At 40.9% G+C, this 18869-nt stretch overlaps 1 protein-coding gene across 4 annotated transcripts in view; it reads left to right on the top strand.

Moving 5' to 3' along the window:
- The window catches only part of postna (periostin, osteoblast specific factor a), a 54147-nt gene that overhangs the window by 21976 nt on the left and 13302 nt on the right, over positions 1–18869 (top strand). For all 4 annotated transcript variants that reach the window (XM_017691431.2, XM_017691434.2, XM_017691433.2 and 1 more), the window contains exons 8-16: positions 5694–5906; positions 8412–8546; positions 11577–11725; positions 12111–12247; positions 13161–13291; positions 13744–13874; positions 17901–18003; positions 18369–18436; positions 18527–18572. In XM_017691431.2, the coding sequence (XP_017546920.1) occupies positions 5694–5906; positions 8412–8546; positions 11577–11725; positions 12111–12247; positions 13161–13291; positions 13744–13874; positions 17901–18003; positions 18369–18436; positions 18527–18572 (1113 nt within the window). The remainder of the gene's footprint in view (positions 1–5693; positions 5907–8411; positions 8547–11576; positions 11726–12110; positions 12248–13160; positions 13292–13743; positions 13875–17900; positions 18004–18368; positions 18437–18526; positions 18573–18869) is intronic.

The following is an 18869-nucleotide window of genomic DNA, read 5'->3' as shown; positions in this document are numbered from 1 at the left end:
ATCCCCACCTGGGCAAACACCCTGCACTATACCAATAAGAGTCCTTGGGCAAGACTCCCAACACCACCTTGGCCTCCCTGTGTAAAATGATCAAATTGTAAGTCGCTCTGGATAAGAGCGTCAGCCAAATGCCATAAATGTAAATGTAAATGGATCATCTAGACAGATGATACAGGACCTGTGGAGCAGCTTTAAAGTTACACTATAAACTAAGTGCGCAGTTCCTGTGTAGTTGGTATGTAGGTACTGTGTTATAACGTGGTAATACAGCACGTTTAATTAACGTCATGAAAGCTGCGTTTTAAGATAAGGGGGCGTCTGCTGTTCTGTCACATTACAGACTGGTTTAAAGCTGAAACTGGTTACAGTGTCAGCATCAGAAACATAAACGTCTGTACTATAATGTCTTAATGTGATTTGATTAAGTTAAGATTAAGTAATTAAGTGACCCTTTTTAGTCCCACAGCGGGGAAATTTCACCTCCACATTTAACTCATCTGTGCAGTGAAACACCACACACACTAGTGAGCAGACACACACACTAGGGGGCAGTGAGCACACTTGCCCGGAGCGGTGGGCAGCCCAATCCGCAGCGCCCGGGGAGCAGTTGGGGGTTAGGTGTCTTGCTCAAGGACACCTCAGTCACGTGCTGTCAGCTCTGGGCATCGAACCGGAAGCGTTCCGGTCACAGGGCTGGTTCCCTAACCTCCAGCCCATGACTGCCCCCGAATGTTGGATTAAATACTTCCGTTTAAAAAAGTCTGATTACAAATGTGATTATACTAATGTTATTACCCTTGTGTAATTACATGAGAGAGAATGGGCTGTTACAACTATTTAGATGCTCTTGTGTAATTACATGAGGCAAAACTGAAGTTGATACGTGTGTGTAATTACATAAGCTGTACTTCTGTAATTCATCTGTAACAGTGACTAAATCATTAGTAGTTACATATGTTGTTCATATGTAACTACACAGTTATTAGACTCACTTAATATAAAGTGGGACCAATGGTACTTTTAAATAACACTTTCGTGTGTGATGCATTTTATGATACTCCTAAATCAGAGTCTTACAGCGCTGCTCATTTTGGAGACTTCATCGCTGTCGATGCATTTATAACAAATAAGGAAAGGCCAAGTAAAAGGCCTTTTGATTCAAGGCTGAATTGTTTCTAAAGGTCCATGTCTCATATTTCTAAGTAAACGGGATGAACGCAGCCGGCTGGGAGCTGTGTTTAGTTCTCAGACAGTGGGCAAACAGCAGAGCTAACCACAGTCGCTGGGGCATCCAAAGTCAAGACAGTCTGCTCCCACTCACTGTTCCTGGGAGGAAATGCTTGAACAATGGTGTATCGGATCTTGATAAACGATGACTTTTTGTGGTGTCTGGGTTTCAAACTTTGTCATTCGTATACCAGAAATGCGCAAGCAGTCCCGGAACCCGAGAAACAGTAATTCCAGTAATTTGAATGAAAATTTATCCAGCAAGTGCTAAAAGTATTCAGAGCCATCAGAGATTGGAAAAGCAGCACTGCAGGCTTGGCAGGACTTGGATTTGTTAGCTAAGTACACCAATCCAGGCACAACATTATGACCACCTGCTTGTTTCTACGGTCAGTGTTACTGCAGTGCTGAGAATGGCCCACCACCCAAACAGTACCTGCTCTGTGAGGGTCCATGGGGGTCCTGACCACTGAAGAACAGGGTAACAGAGTATCAGAGAAACAGATGGACTACAGTCTGTAACTGTAGAACTACAGAGTGCAGCTATACAGTAAGTGGAGCTGATAAAGTGGACAGTGAGCCTAGAAACAACCAGGTGGTCAGAATGCTATGCCTGACCGGTGTTTATTCTCCTATCTTCCTGCATACAGTGGCGTGACCTTATAGCACTTTCTATTTGGAGGCATCGATCATCACAATGCTGTGAAGTTCACCTGCCAGTTGTAGTGACTTTGGCCCAAAGAAACACAGCAACAGAATCTGCAGTGACTCGTTTGATGATTGAGTCTTTTAAACATGTTGTGGGTCACTTGTTGGTCAGGATGTCTTTTTCCCAGGGTTGTTTTGCTGGAGATGGCACATCAAGACTCTGCCCTGTAGCACATGCTTCATATTTTAGAGCTAGCACCTCTGCCCGGTCCAGACCAACTCAAGCAGTTCATGAAAAAAGCATGAGAGACCCAGTCATTACGAGAGATCAGAGGAGTCAGGCGCTCCAAAACGCATGAAACAGAGTGCCAGACCTCCTCAGGGCTGCAGCGTTCTGGGTCATAAGCCAAGCCTGCTTTATAGGAAGGAGTTTAAGAGCGCCAGCCACACCAACTCCACTGTACTGGATTTGGTCACGCTCTTGAAACAAAACAATACAGAGGGATGGACAGATGTGGCATTATGCGCTCACACACACACTTTGCATGAACAGACAGTGAGAATTAGCAGAACAGACGGCGCTCCTGGGAAAGCGATAATGTGCTTAGTGTGGTTTCTGCGAACTGTCCACTTGCCTTTCCAGATAGCCTCTGCACAGGAAGGACTGGGTGGGTGTCTGGCAGATTACATCACACTTTACTGTCTGTTCAGGTCAATAACCACATGGACACCCCAGGATGTGGTCAAAATAACAGACGTAGACCATCATCTTCATCATAGCCAAATTCTTAATCAACCTTTATTTCCCTTGAAGTAACTCGGCGCTCCAGACTGTCTGGACTAAATGAGCACACAAAACACATTTCCAGTACTTTCCTTTAGCCAAAGTTGCAACATAAATAAAATGATTGGCTTTTTAATGAGCCAAGCTGGCGTTTTAAATCCTTAACTGAAACATTACTTGCTTGTAACATGAATCAAATAAAGTGCTTCATAGAAATCAAGAGGCGACTGGTTGTTTAGCACGATGAGTCATGTGTAATTATCGCCACTGTCCGCACAAAACCTTGTATCTCCGCTTTTATCATTTTTCAGTTTTTGACCCAGGTTGAAAGTACCAGTGGTCTTGTATACTGTATATAAATTTGATGAAAAATGGACCAACAGAAATGACCCAAAATTACTTGGAAAAACGTCTGGTTCCATTGACTTACATTAAAACTAAGGTATGTTTTTTCCTTCTCCTGAAAAGTTGGCATTTTGGAGATATGAGGTTTTGATCTGAAAACAGCATTATGCTATGTCCTGACTATATATACATATATATGTGTGTGTGTATATATATATATATATATACATATATATATATATACATACATACACACACATATATATATATATATATATATATATATATATATATATATATATATATATATATATATATAGAGAGAGAGAGAGAGAGAGAGAGAGAGAGAGAGAGAGAGAGAAAGAGATGTACAGCCAAAAGTATGTGCACACCCCTCCTAATTTTTGAGTTCAGCTGGTTCAGCAACGTCCATTGCTAAAATCGAGCACATAGACAAACATTGGAGACCCTGTGAATGAACATCTTGCCAAGTAAAATGATGTAAAATCTAGTCAATACTTTCAATATTTCTCCAGCTGAAATTGTTTTAAGCTAATTTTAAGATTATTTATCTTATTTCCAAACATTTTTTACTTGGTTTAAGTACAATTCTCACAATATTGGATATTGCAGCGTCCAAACAGTAAAGTTTGATAGGAGAGGAATAATAATCTGGGGCTGGCTTTGTTTTTCAGGGTTTGGGCTTGGCCCCTTAGTTCTAGTGAACAGTAACATGAATGGTACAGCATAAAAAGATGTTTTAGATCAGGGGTGCACAACTCCGGTCCTGGAGGTCCAGCACAGTTTGGAGATTTCCCGGCTCAAACCCACTCACTTAACATGGCAATTAAAAGAAGTGTAATCAGTGTGTTGGAGCAGGTAAATCATCAAACTGTGCTGGACACACAACACACCAGGACCAGAGTTGTGCACCCCTGTTTCAGACAATTGTGCACTTCCAGGTTTATATCAGTGGTTTGAGGAAGGCGCTTTCCTGTTCCAGGACGACGAAGTCCATAAACACATAGTTTGACAAGTTTGGTATGGAAGAAATCCAGTGAACAAAGTTCTGACCGCAACCCCACTGAACACCATCAGAATGAGTTGGAATGTTGATTGCACACATCAGTGCCTGACCTCAAAAATACTCTTTTGACTAAACTTGCAAAAATTCCCACATACACATTCCAAAATCAGAAATGTGAAGGGATTTATGGTCACAAAAAGAAGGGCAACTCCATATTAGTGCCCCGGTTGTCCACATACGGGATGTCCAGCAATCTCATACAGGTGTGATCATATGTCCACATACATTTGGCCACATAGTGTGCATCAGCAGCATTCATAGGCAGTGCAAGCTCATCTACCCAGCTCATATTATCTACACCACTAAACAACACAGTAGTACTACTCACATAAAGTCATCAAGTGTGGAAACTGATCAGCAGTGGTGGACAAATTACACAAACCATGTACTTGAGTTAAAGTAGAGACCCCCAGGGTAAAATATTCCTCCAGTAAAAGTAGAAGTTCCTCCCTTTAGACCTCCACTTGAGTAAAAGTACTAAAGTATTTCCCTTCAAATGTACTTAAGTATAAAGTAAAAGTACTAAAAGAGTAATTCTGGCTCTGATGTCCTGTTATCATTTTTATAACCAGACTGGCTTCATGAACTCATTTCAGGTGAAAGTCCTCCAGCGTCTCTCTTGGTAAACCAGTCTTTTAATAGAACGTCATTAATTAGTGACGCTGACGTCTATTAAAATGATCAGAAGCACAAAACACTGAAGGTAAACAGTTTCCATCAGGGAGAACCGAGTGGCTCTGAAATCACTTTTTACACACAAGCAAAGTTTCAGTTTCAGATTTATTTACAACTTAGTTCCAAGTTTAAGTTGAATAAAAACTGGCTTTAAACTCAGGATCACAGATGAGCTCCGTTACTATGTTGATCTGTAGGCGTCTGTTCATAAACATAAACCAGCCCAAACTCATTTACTATAAAATGAAATGGTGTTTGTAGAAATTCAGAAAAAAGCCGCGTCAGTCTCGACTGCATATGTGGACATATTTCTATATTGAGCTCTATTTACACAAAGTTAGGTTAGTTCATCATTTATGTTGAACAGACTCTCCCAAAGTTTTACGCTGCTGCGCTGACGTTGAACCGCGTGCTGCACTGGGTCGGTCTGACCAACAGGTCAAAACCAGCTCTAAACAAAGTGACCGCTGGGCCCTGATTGGTGCTCTGGCTTTGCGCTTCTTTCGTTTTGACATGTTACGTTTTTATACACACAGAAACCAAAAGGAACGACAGATTTCTCAAAATGTAGGAGGAAAAAGTCGGATATTAGACTCTGAAATGTAGTGGAGTGAAAGGAAAAAGTCGCCCAGAACGGAGAAACTTCAGTACAGATACACCAAAAATACTAAAGTACAGAAACTAATTACATTTACTCAGTTACTCAGTTACTGTCCACCACTGGTAACCAGGATGCTCAAAACACACAATACATGAAAAACATGTTTTCACTGTTTGAGGGTTTGTTTATATTTTGGAAGCCCATTTTTGCAAATATCAGTATTGCACAGGCTAGTAGTGCAATGACACTTACCAAATGAAGTATTATGCATGTAATCTCTGAATTTGCACTCTTTCTCTCTCTTTATCTCTCTCCCTGTCCTCCAGCCCTTCTGAAGTACCATCTCCTAAGCTCAGTGCAGTGCTCAGAAGCCATAATGGCTGGCTCAGTGTATGAGACAATGGAGGGCAGCACTATTGAAATTGGTTGCGATGGAGACAGTCTCACGGTCAACGGCATTAAGATGGTGCTGAAGAAGGACATTGTCACCAAAAATGGAGTCATCCACCTCATTGATCAAGTACTTATGCCTGACTCAGGTAAGAGTCTTACCACAGACACTAGACTCTCAGAAATAAAGGTACCAAACTGTCACTGGGGTGGGACCCTCAAGGCTCCATCTCAGTCCCTTCAGTCAGGGAACATAACTGAACCATAATCCACTGAAATGATCTGTTCTAAGCTGGACTGACTCCACACCCCGCCTCGCCTCCAGGCTTTTACTCTACTGCTCTGTATGAAAAGTAACATATATATATATATATATATATATATATATATATATATATATATATATATATATATATATATGTAATATCAAACCACCTACAGACAGCCTGTACCTGTTTTACTTAATCATATTTATTCGTAACTTTTATTTTTGTGTTAGTTCTACTTAGTTCTTTATCTCTTTTTATTTATTTATTTATTTCCTCTCATTTTATTTTAAGTTTTTTTATCATTACTTTTCAAATTTGTGATATTGTATTATTACTAATTTCTTATCTATTTTTGATCTTAATTTCTTACCATTTAAATCTCAAGTTCTATTTTTTATCTACTTTTATCTTTTATTCACTGTTATTTTAAATTTTCTCATAATTTAAAATGATTAAATGTAGTTATTATTTTCTTTGTCATGTCAATCTCTGTTTTTGTAAATGCTCGGCTACATTGAAAATGAGGGTTGCCCTCAATGTACTTCCGAGTCAAAATAAAGGTTGATTGATTGATTGATTGATTGAGATATATATATATATATATATATATATATATATACACACTTATCCACAAAGAACAACATATTTAAGGTACACTATTGGACCTTAAAACCACTGTTGAATCTCTTAGGGAACATTTATAATGTTTGTACCTGCACTGAACCTTTATCTCTAACAGTGTACAGCAAATTCCACCCACTTTGTTAACTAACATTTTGTTGCTACACCTGTTGTCGTTGCACTTGGCAAAGGTAAACAGCTGTCTAGGGCTCCCATGAGACAAGAGCCCTGTTCAAATAAAAAAATCCATATGCTGGACATGTTGAGGTTTAATAACCTTTTCCAATATGTATCTACATTATAAAATGCATTGCAGTTGTAAAATTATTTGCAATTGCAGTGACTATTGTTGTTTTAATGCAGCCTCACCCCTGGTCATGGTTATAAAGGACTGCCAGAGACAGACTGGTATGAACAAGACAATCAAGCGATAATCTATATTATGGGGAGGATGTTCTTCTATGTGATTGTCTTGGCATTGTTGGAAAATCAAACAGAGTCACAAGTTCAGCAGAAAATATTGGTCAGAATAGAGTGCTGACCAGGCTCAGCAGGACACATATAATGCTTCTGTTAATGCTAGTATAGTTTGCTCCAGTGTTGCAATTACTCAAAAAAAAAAAAAACAAAACCTATTAATTTAAGTTACTTCTCTCAAAATGTATTTGAAATGTGTTATTTATTACTTAGTGGAAAAAGTATCCAATTCCTTTACTTCTATGTTACTGTGTACTAAATTATCCCACTAAGTTGACAGATAATTTTGCTTGCTTTTTTCTTAAAACAATGACCTGCCAATACTGTGATATACACTATATTTCCAAACGTTTTCACTCACCCATTCAAATCATTGAGTTCAGGTGTTCCAGTCACTTCCATGGCCACAGGTGTGTAAAGCCGAGCCCCTAGGCCTGCATACTGCTTCTACAGACATTAGTGAAAGAATGGGTCGCTCTCAGGAGCTCAGTGAACTCCAGCGTGGTACCGTGATCGGACGCCACCTGTGCAGCAAGTCCAGTCGTGAAATTTCCTCACTACTAAATATTCCACAGTCGACTGTCAGTGGGATTATAACAAAGTGGAAGCGATTGGGAACGACAGCAGCTCAGCCACGAAGTGGTCGGCCATGTAAAATGACAGAGCGGTCAGTGGATGCTGAGGGGCATAGTGCGCAGAGGTCACCGACTTTCTGCAGAGTCAATCACTACAGACCTCCAAACTTCATGTGGCCTTCAGATCAGCTCAAGAACAGCGTAGAGAGCTTCATGGAACGGGTTTCCATGGCCGAGCAGCTGCATCCAAGCCTTACATCACCAAGCGCAACGCAAAGCGTGGAATGCAATGTCACTCATGTTCATATGCGTGTGAAGCCAGACGAGCGAATACTTTTGGAGATATAGTGTAATTTCGCTACTGGAGTGAAAATATCTTAAGTTAAATAATCGTATAATATTCTTACGATCATTTTACATTAAGCTATGTTCGCAAGATTTAAGACAACAGTGCAAAAGCAACGTTTTGCGCACATGTACACTACTCAAGGACACTGGCAGTTGAAAATCTCAGTTGACGTTTCCTGGGATCTTCATGGAATTTTAATGCACTTAATATTAGGAAAAATCTCTGCCTTCGAAATCTGTTTCATTTATTCAGGTCAAAAGCGAGTTTTGTTGTGTAATATGTATTGTTATGTAAATGGTTCCATGGTCTTGACATCTCTCTCTGTCTCCTTTTCTTTTTCTCTGTCTCTCGGTCCTCCTGAAGCTAAGCAAGTGACAGAGCTGATAGGCGGGTCCCAAAGCACTTTCAGTGATATGGTGTATGAGCTGGGCTTGTCTGCAGCAATGAGGCCTGAGACTCAGTACACACTGCTCGCTCCACTCAATGGAGCCTTCAACGGTGCGTCTAACCCCATGCCACCACAACAGACCTGTACAGGACACATTAACAATGCATGCTGTGAATTTGTTGCGACACTAAGAATACAGAAAAGACAAAGTTCAATTTTTATAAATGGGCAATATGTTTGACAATAGGGTTGCCAGGTTTTCTGGATTAAGATCAATGTATTCATTAAAAATACTTGATTAAAAGGCACATTCTCTGTGAATTGGCATTCACAGGTCAGTAATGATATTGGCATTCACAGGTCAGTAATGATATTGGCATTCACAGGTCAGTATTAAGCCATGTTTTGCAGTCTTAACATTCTCCGCAAGTCATTTAATAAGCATCACTAAAATAGAACAAACCCACACCAGCAGGATCTCATGAATGCGTTTAGGTTTGTATTTATAAATTGCATGCTTTCAAAAATGTTTTGTTATGAATTGCATGTCCACAACTGGTCAATTAATCATCTAAATTATTGCAAGATGACTGAATCACTAATACGACCGATAGTGACCGCCCTAGATGTGTGTAAAATTTGAATTCTTCTGTTCACATGACTTTTTTATGACATATGTGCTCTATTATCTTTATTAGTTTGATCTTGTGCTGAACATATATAAAAAAAGTTCCTGAGGGAAAAATGATTTTATGAAAAAAATTCATACCAAGCATGATGATAACTTTGGAGGGTGCTGTACTTGTGATACGACATGCATAATTCTTTGTTATTATTGTTTAATAGTTTAGCCTATTTTCCTCTTACCCCAAACGCAGTAGCTTTGTTAAAGATCACGTGACGTGGTTCGGTTTCATGATGCGTGTGATGAAAGCAAGGCCGACAGTAACATTCAAAAAGGTGGGAAACCTGAAAAGGAGAATTCCATGATGATTTAAAAAAGGCTGAAAACCAGGCACGTGTACAGACAGACCCCAGGAGGTACCTGAGCACCTGCCCCACCACCCTCAGACTCTTCAAGAGTGCTCTCTGCATATTTTATGTCACCCCTGCCATTCTTCAAGATCCATTTCAGAGAGATGAGGCTCAGCCTCCCCATGGGAAATAAAGCTTGTGGGTCAGCTTGTGTTGTCTTATGCCTCTGATCCAGTACCGACTGCTTTTGGTTCTCAGACCCAGACAGTCTGGTTTTGAGGTTGTGTCTTACTTTTGCAGTGATTTCCCTGAATTGTCTGGGGAAAAACTATGTTGGCCAACGCCCAACAACCCCACCGCCCACCCCCCCCCACCACTGACATTTTTAGTCCAATTGCGTCATTTAACGTAAATGTTTATTAGCGCAACGGCCAATCACAAAGAGAACTACCAGAAGTCACTGAGTCTAAAATTAAGCGTATACATGGTAAAGGACGAAGTCTTCAAAAGGAAGGATTGCTACTTTTTCCGAGAAGAATTCCTTCAAAATGAACTCCAGGCATGTATTACCAAAAATCCAAATGATTCAACTTCTGCAAAATAAGGAACATCATTTCGCCTTCATATTAAAACGTCATTTTCTATGACCAAACTTAAGATCCACATTGCCAGTTTTGTTTTTCTCACCAAGTTAGTCGATGAACGTCAAAATTGTAACTAAAGTAAAACACAGCCGAAGACGGTCGCATCCCAGCTGCTCAAATAGCATTAGTGTTTCACCGAACTAAGCACTGTGAGAGCTGCTTATCTCACGTATGGTTGGTAAATGTTCACCAAACCATCTACAAGCTTGTTTTGAAGAATAAACAAACCCCTCGGAGCAGAGGGGTGTCCAGTTTTAGCTTAGTGAGAATGGTGGCAACTCTAGGGAACCCCACCGATGAAGCACTGATGATCTCTTTGTAGAACGCAATGCTTTCTTAATGTGGTTTTGAGCAGCAAGCAAACATAATGTCAAAAATAAGGGGTGTTAACTTGGTACGCTAAGTTTTTATTGTTGTAAAAACAGCAGTTTATATGAGATTCTGTGGAGTTCTTAAATAGAGTTATAATATGGCACAGAATGAAATGTAATGCCACAGCTTTGCATGCTCGCAACTGGGGTTCAGATCTCAGCACAGCTAGTAATGTTAGTGCTATTGTCTACCTTTGAAATGCTGAAAAAGGTAAATCAAACTGAGCTTAATTCATGTTCAGGTTGCCCAGTTTCCCATGTAATGTAAAAGTAATTGGTTTCTGTACTTTAGTATTTTTGGTGTATCTGTACTGAAGTTTCTCCGTTCTGGACTTTTTCCTTTCACTCCACTACATTTCAGAGTCTAATATCCGACTTTTTCCTCCTACATTTTGAGAAATCTGTCGTTCCTTTTGGTTTCTGTGTGTATAAAAACGTAACATGTCAAAACGAAAGAAGCGCAAAGCCAGAGCACCAATCAGGGCCCAGCGGTCACTTTGTTTAGAGCTGGTTTTGACCTGTTGGTCATACCGACCCAGTGCAGCACGCGGTTCAACGTCAGCGCAGCAGCGTAAAACTTTGGGAGAGTCTGTTCAACATAAATGACGAACTAACCTAACTTTGTGTAAATAGAGCTCAATATAGAAATATGTCCACATATGCAGTCGAGACTGACGCGGCTTTTTTCTGAATTTCTACAAACACCATTTCATTTTATAGTAAATGAGTTTGGGCTGGTTTATGTTTATGAACAGACGCCTACAGATCAACATAGTAAAGGAGCTCATCTGTGATCCTGAGTTTAAAGCCAGTTTTTATTCAACTTAAACTTGGAACTAAGTTGCATTAAGTTAATTACTCTTTTAGTACTTTTACTTTTGATACTCAAATACATGTGAGGGCAAATACTTTAGTACTTTTACTCAAGTGGAGGTCTAAAGGGAGGAACTTCTACTTTTACTGGAGTGATATTTTACCTTGGGTGTCTCGACTTTAACTTGAATACATGGTTTATGTACTTTGTCCACCACTGTGAGCCCCCGCCCCCAAAACATCTGAACACAGGCCTGATTAACCTTCCACTAGGTTAGGTCAGTGTTCTAACGGTAATCACTGTTCTAACTTAGTCACCTATCTTTGGCATTTGTAGAGGAGGTGATGTCAATGGACCAGCGTCTGCTGAAGATAATTCTGGAAAACCACATCCTGAAGCTCAAAGTCACCCTGAGTGAACTTTACAATGGCCAACTGCTGGAGACACTGGGAGGGAAGTTCCTCAGAGTCTTTGTCTACCGAACGGTTAGTGTGTATGTGTGGATGAAAGAACGGGAAAGTGAGAGGACAAGCGGGAAACTGCTCAAGGTCAAAGAGTTACAAAGTGTGAATGATGGCAACCACTTGTTCAATAGATGCAAACGACTGCGTTTTAAATGCTTCACTCATTAATCCTTGGCAGTTGTGCCCAAGCCTTTGTTTGCTTTCACTCTAGCCTGTCCACAAGTCTCTTGTGTCAGATTGCCTTTCTTTCCTCAGTGCCTGTTATTCTCCCATATTCTGAAAATGATCCAAAACGCCTGTCAACATTATCCCTCGCCTCATTTTCCATGTGCAGTGCATGGGTGACCTGCGCTACATCACTGTACTCTCAAACACACGCCTGCGTTTTTGTGTGTTTATGCGTCAGGCCGTGTGCATCGAGAACGCCTGCATGGTCCGAGGTAGTAAAGAGGGAAGCAATGGTGCTCTTCACCTGCTGACATCTTTGATCAAACTGCCCACGACCACCGTCTACGAGATGCTGGAGGCAGACGGCCGCTTCACGTGAGTTTACAACAATCACCATCATTTATATCCACCCCAGAATCAGTTGCATCTAAGTACTGCCAAACTGGTACCATGCATTGTGGGATTAAATGCAGGAAACGCTGTATAGAGGCAGACGACAAGAAAGCATGGAATGTGATATTGCTTACAAAAAGCAGTCGTTATTGAGAGATTACCCAAAAAGCTCCCGTTGGCCTGTTTTACACTGCACCTTCCATTAGAGCCGTTCTGGAATCTGGCAGGCCAACATTTGGGTTTGAATAGCAGAGGATTTGAAACGGCAATGCTACAACACTAAAATAAGTCTCACGTGTCAAGTGTGGTGTTCAGGTCTGTGGGACCCATTTTCAGTGTTTAGGGTTTATTATCATTTCAACCTCAGATTCTTGGTCTTTGTTAATTTTCTGTAAAGAACATATAAAATAACCCATTTTCAGAGCTTCACTCTGTTCACCCCCCACACATTTATACTACACATGTGGTGCTGGGCTGAACCTGCGGGGAGTAAAAGTGTGGAGGTGCTGTGTCCTTCACTCTGTTCTCCTCCTACATGGCCTGTGTTTGTGTGGACAACATGGAGAGGCTGCTGACTGGCTACAGCTGCTAAAGGAGAACCCAACCCTGGACACTTGTGATATTTTTAACATGTGGTATTTTTAGATAAAATGTTATGGCTGTATTGATAAAAAAACAACCAGGCCACTGGGTAACAAACACGTCTACACCACACAAGGGCTAAATAAGTACCAACTTGCCACTTCTACCCTCTGCCTGAACTTTTTGAACTCAACCCTGGTAGCAGATAGTTATGTGACTGGTATATATAAATGATAAAACTAAGGTGCACTAAGGTTCTTTGTGTCTAATTTTTTTTTAAACTGTAAAGGATGATTTGACTTGAATGTTCCAGAGTGTTCCTGTCTTTGATGGAGATGGCGGGGCTGACAGACTTGCTAAGGCAGGAGGGCGGGTACACAGTCTTTGCCCCAACTGATGATGCATTTGATGGCCTGACCGAAGAGGACCTGACTCTTCTCACCAGTAAATTTCCTCCTTCCTTTCTCTTTTTTATTACCTCCTTAACCCTCCTCGACCCCTCCTACGCTTCTCCTTATATTTTCTTTAAAACTTCCATTCTCACTTGTAGCCCTGAGTCTTAACTTTCAATTACCAACATGTTTGTGTCCGTAGAAGTAAAAGAGATTGGCTGAATAACCACCATACAAACGTATTACTACATTTACATTTACGGCATTTGGCTGACGCTCTTATCCAGAGCGACTTACAATTAGATCATTTTTACACAGGTAGGCGAAGGTGGTGTTAGGAGTCTTGCCCAAGGTCTCTTATTGGTATAGTGTAGGGTGCTTACCCAGGCAAGGATTGAAGCCCAGTCTGCGGTGTAGAAGGCAGAGGTGTTACCCACTACACCATACTGGTGGAACCAGTTTCATATCAAACTCTTCATAAACTCTTTTCCAACCCTTGTTCAGGTGATATGAACGCTCTGAGGACCATCCTGCTCTACCATTTCAGCAATGGTGTCTTTATCAATGGAGGCTTGGAAGGTGGAGTGACCAACCTGCTCAAGACCATCCAAGGCAACAACCTTCAAGTGATGTCTGTGCGTGCATTTTCCTCAGCCTTCATAACACGTCCACTTATCACACACATTCAAACTCATATTTTAGCATTTTTGAAGCACTCAAAATAGTGCTTTTTTCATAGTTAACTCCTCTTAGATGGCTTATTATGGGTTTACAGACTGGCATTTGTGTTTTTTTATTAAAAACAATTGTTTTCTCAGTACATTCAAAACATTTTGGGTCACCATGTAGCAGTTTTGTTTTCTATATCACAGTTAAGCTCGAAGCTCGTCACAGTCCGATCAGCTAGCACATTCTAAGGGGCAGAGAGGACGTGGCACCCCCGAGAGCTGTTAGACGAGGAATGAGGCCAGCGCCCGCACCCATGACAGCTGCGGAGAGCGTCATGAGCCAGTGCTGCTGATGCAAAACAAAGGTCACCTGGCATTCACCTGGCAAGGTCATCTCTTTATGGGTGGCACAAGCTGAAATGTAGAGAAAGAAATTGTTGCTCCTCTCCCCGTTACCTCATCGTGGCCCTGCAGGTTAGCAAGAAGGCCTAAACAGCTTCACGCACAACCAGGCAGGTTAATTGTGGCTCATTGAAGCTTCAGGGATGAGAGTAAAAATATAAATCCATATAAATGTTTATGTTAGGGAACCAGCCTTGTGACCAGAAGGTTGTTGCTTCGATCCCAATAGCTGACAGGACATGAGCTCTTTGAGCAAGACACCTAACCTCCAGTTGCTCCCCTGGGCGCCGTGGATAGGGCTGCCCACCGCTCCGGGCAAGTGTGCTCACAGCCCACCCAGTGTGTGTGTTCACTAGTGTGTATGTGGTGTTTCACTGCATGGATGGATGAAGTTTCCCTGTTGTGGGATTAATGAGGGTAATTTAATTGAATAGATTAGCGCAAAGGCTGAACCACCCGCAATTCCAGGCACTGAGGCAAGTTTAGAGGATTAAGACTCAGATTTGAGCGAGTGACATTGAGTGACTGCTGGAAGGACAGAAAGACAGAATCTTTCTGATGAAAGTTTCAGTGGGAGCTTTGTGGCTGTTGTTTCTCATTTGTTCATATGTACAGACTGTGGGCGGAGTAGAAGGGGAAATGGGTGGGGTTAGTAAACAGGGCAGTAAGGGGTGCAACAATGGACATAATTATGCATATTCATTCATTTGCTTAAGGTTTAGTGATGCTCCTATGCTATTTTAATAGTTTCTTGTACAGAACAGCAGCGTATAAAGCTATTTAACAACTTATTGTTAATCCATCTGATCTTATTGTATTTATTTATTGAACATAGTTTTGTTGATGATCTTGTTTAATTTGGCACTTTTGATTTTGAAAAGGTTATTTATTGATCCACACTACTGTTCAAAAGTTTGGAATCACTCGTTAACATTGAATATAAGACATTAAACACTTAAAAGGTTTTATGGGGACTTTATGGGGACCACCAAAACGTGCCCAAATTGTTTTGTATCACGTGCCCTACAAAGGGAATACACATACATCCAAACGTACTGCTTTTTAGCTAAATTTGCCAGTTTTTGAATGCTTGCAGATTTGTGAATCATGTAAGTTTGAGGAATTGAAACTTTTAGGAGGGGCAGGGTTGTGGTGTTTGCTGACAGCAGAGAATTCAGAGAGTGAAGTAAAATTTTTTCTCCCCAAACACAGTTAATAATTCATTATTTGACCAATCCACAGAAATAGTACTTAACTCTTTTAAGGCCTAATCAGTACTAAGAAATGTGAAAAGTGAGTTTTGTGTCAAAGTTGGTTACATTTTCATTTTCTTCTTTCAAAGGCTTTCCAACAATGTGCAAAAAAAGGCCAATGTATCAATAATATATCAATAATATACCAATAATATACCAATCAGCTTCAATTTACCTCTTTACTATCTCTCAAACTGATGTAAAACATGTTGATTTCCATAAACAATCATGACCACTATGAGAGCTAAAGAACTGTCTACAAATGACATTGCAAGTGGCAATCATCGGGGTCCAAGCATTACACAAATAATGGGCAAAGTTTTTAGAATGTCCTGGATGTATAATAAATGTGGGGTCTCAACTGAAGGTCCCTGTCAAATGTTATACACATTGAACGTTTAACTTTGGTATGATGAGCAACAGGTTTTTTAACAAATTAAAATACATAGAGAACAATACAATATTCGGACGTTACTTGAGCTCAATGAACGAAATAATTCCACAGCACCTACCCCTGTATTTTAGTTTTGAAGTGCATCAGAATTTAATGTTCACGTCACTAAAATTTTCTTTCAAGAACAATGTTGCCAGATGCTGCTACAGGGAATTGGTTTCTGAAGTTGTCACCTTTGTCAGTGCTCATGAGTTTTCATGTATGGGTAAAATACACAGACGAACTCAGAGGGTACCAGTGGACAGCATTCCTGTTCCTATTTTAAATCCCTGCTTAGAAGCCAAAGCCATAAATCCTGCGTAAACACAAACAAGCATTCTAGTGCAGCCCCATCCTCACGGGTCATTACACTAAAGGAGCATTTTCCTTAATTATCATCTATAATTAGGTCATTAGATCACTAAATCCTGAGAACTGCCAGGGGATTTGCTTTGGACAGAAGTACATTAGTCACGGACATTGACAAGGGATGGTTTCGCCTACTATGTTTGCTGAGGAGTGATTAATTGGATTGACTTTAAGATTATTGCCAATTAATTGTCTATTAATACACTGGAGGAAGGCTTTGACAAGCCCTTATCAGAAATGCAACTAAGTTCTGGGTCACATTTCCTGAGGTGTCTCCTTTCTGAAGCCCTTGCACAAAACCCGGCTCTCTCCCACTGGGAGCCATGACAACAGAAGCCCCCGCTCATTATATTTCCATGATTTTTAGATCTCATGTTACTGAAGGAATGATGAACAGTAGCCTTCTATAATTTGTCAAACAAGATATATGCCTTGGATGCAGTCTGAATAAGAATCATCTCCCATTTTCCTCGTAATAAGAGCTCTGCATTAGTGCGGTTACTTATCTCCAACCTCAAAGCCTGTGTGTGCATGCTTGCATGCATGGGCGTGTGGATGTTCATGTAGAGATTGTATGCACTGATAACAATCTGTCAGCTTCCTGGCGATTAGCTATCATCACTCTAACTCAGCTGCCAGAAGCCCCCCTTGCCCTTCAGATGTCGGTCTGACACTAAGAACAATGGCTTTTTTAATCTCTGCTCTGGAATTTCCTGACTGTAAATGAGGGGATCTGGCCTGTGACTCAAAGCAAGGAAGGCTTTAGGGAACAAGTAGAAAGAAAAGGCTTCCTCAGGGAAAGAATACGCAGATGTTTGAATTATAATCTTCTTTTGGATATGACGCTCTTGTTTTTCTCCCAGGAAACTCAGAAATAAAGGTACTAAACCATCTCTGGGGTGGTTCGATCCCCAGTGCTGACAGTCCATGACTGAAGTGTCCTTGAGCAAGACACCTAACCCCCAATTGCTCCCCGGGTGCCATGGATAGGGCTGCCCATCGCTCCGGGCAAGTGTGCTCACTGCCCCCTAGTGTGTGTGTGTTCACTAGTGTGTATGTGGTGTTTCACTTCACGGATGGGTTAAATGCGGAGGTGGAATTTCCCCGTTTGTGGGATTAAAAAAGCATCACTAACTTAACTTATAAGTGAAGGAAAAATGCTGTTAACTTTTGTTAATCACCTAAAAAATTACTTGAGAGGTTTTATTTTCTAGAGTCCATTTATCATTAAGAGTGCCTACAATAGAAAAGAGAGCCAGTCTTGTAAAACATATGAAATAAAAAAGAATTTTAAAAAATCCCTGCATGACAGTAAACTTTGCCTTCTTCCGACTGTGAGAGTCACAGCTTTCAATGTCCTGGTTAGGTTTTCAAAGCCTTTATACTGCAGGTCATTTACCTTTTGTGCTTCTTCAGTCTTTATTCCCTATAGAGTTCCCCATAAGGCCTAATCTCCGTTGCCTGTATCACATTATTATGACTTTTGCTTTAAAATGTGGTTATTACTAATATGTTTAATACATTTTCTCTGCTCAGGTCAACAACTCCATCCAAGTGAACTCAGTGAACGTCCCAGGCAATGACCTAATGGCATCCAATGGAGTGGTTCATGTGGTTAAGACACTGCTGTATCCAGGAGGTGGGTGAACGTGCAGTCGTTATACTGACAGATGGTCTCTTCTGAGAGGACGCCTTATGAAAGCCGGGTCCATAATGTACATAAAACGCCTCTGAGATTTTAAGGCCAGCTTCCCATCCATGGAAGCAGTATACAAACATATGATTATGGTTATGTTTTTCATAACAATAAAATAAATGTTTTTGGGTTTTTTTAGTGTTGTGGTTGTAAAGCTGCAGCTGTCTAGCTGCATTTATGGTTGCCAGTTATTATTCCCACCCCACTCATTTATGACTCCAAGATATTTTAATAACTGCCAGGTTTGGCTGAGTGCAAGGATGGAGCGATCAGTAGGGCAAACCTAAACGTTGTTCTCTTGTTAAAAGATCTGCCGGTGGGCCGTGAGGATCTGCTACATCTGCTGAAGAAGCTTATCAAGTACATCAAGATAAAGGTACAGTAAGGATACAAATCTCATGCATTACCTGTAACGCCCTCCTAATTCTGTTGCGTTGTTTGCTCATTTGTTTGTTCACTCTTACAGTTTGTTTCTGGATTCACCTACAAGGAGATCCCACTCACCTTCTTCAGTGAGTTCTGAACAGCACCACCACATTCTGTCTGCTGCCATATAAAACCTATACCGTTGTATTATATTTGATGTAGTGTCAGTGCCCCAACCATGAGTCGCTGCTATTGCAGGGCTTAACAGTAAGAATTTTTGGTGGTCCATGATATTTTCAAACGACTGCTGTATTGCAGTCCATAGGGTTTAATGTGATGTCGGCCCACCCTTTGCAGCTATAACAGCTTCAACTCTTCTGGGAAGGCTTTCCACAAGGGTTAGGCACATTTGCGAGGTCAGACACTGATGTTGGACGAGAAGG

The sequence above is a fragment of the Pygocentrus nattereri genome, chromosome 18 (assembly GCF_015220715.1).
Source record: "Pygocentrus nattereri isolate fPygNat1 chromosome 18, fPygNat1.pri, whole genome shotgun sequence".
In the NCBI taxonomy this organism is placed as follows: Eukaryota; Metazoa; Chordata; class Actinopteri; order Characiformes; family Serrasalmidae; genus Pygocentrus; species Pygocentrus nattereri.
This window is presented reverse-complemented; position numbering and strand designations above follow the sequence as displayed.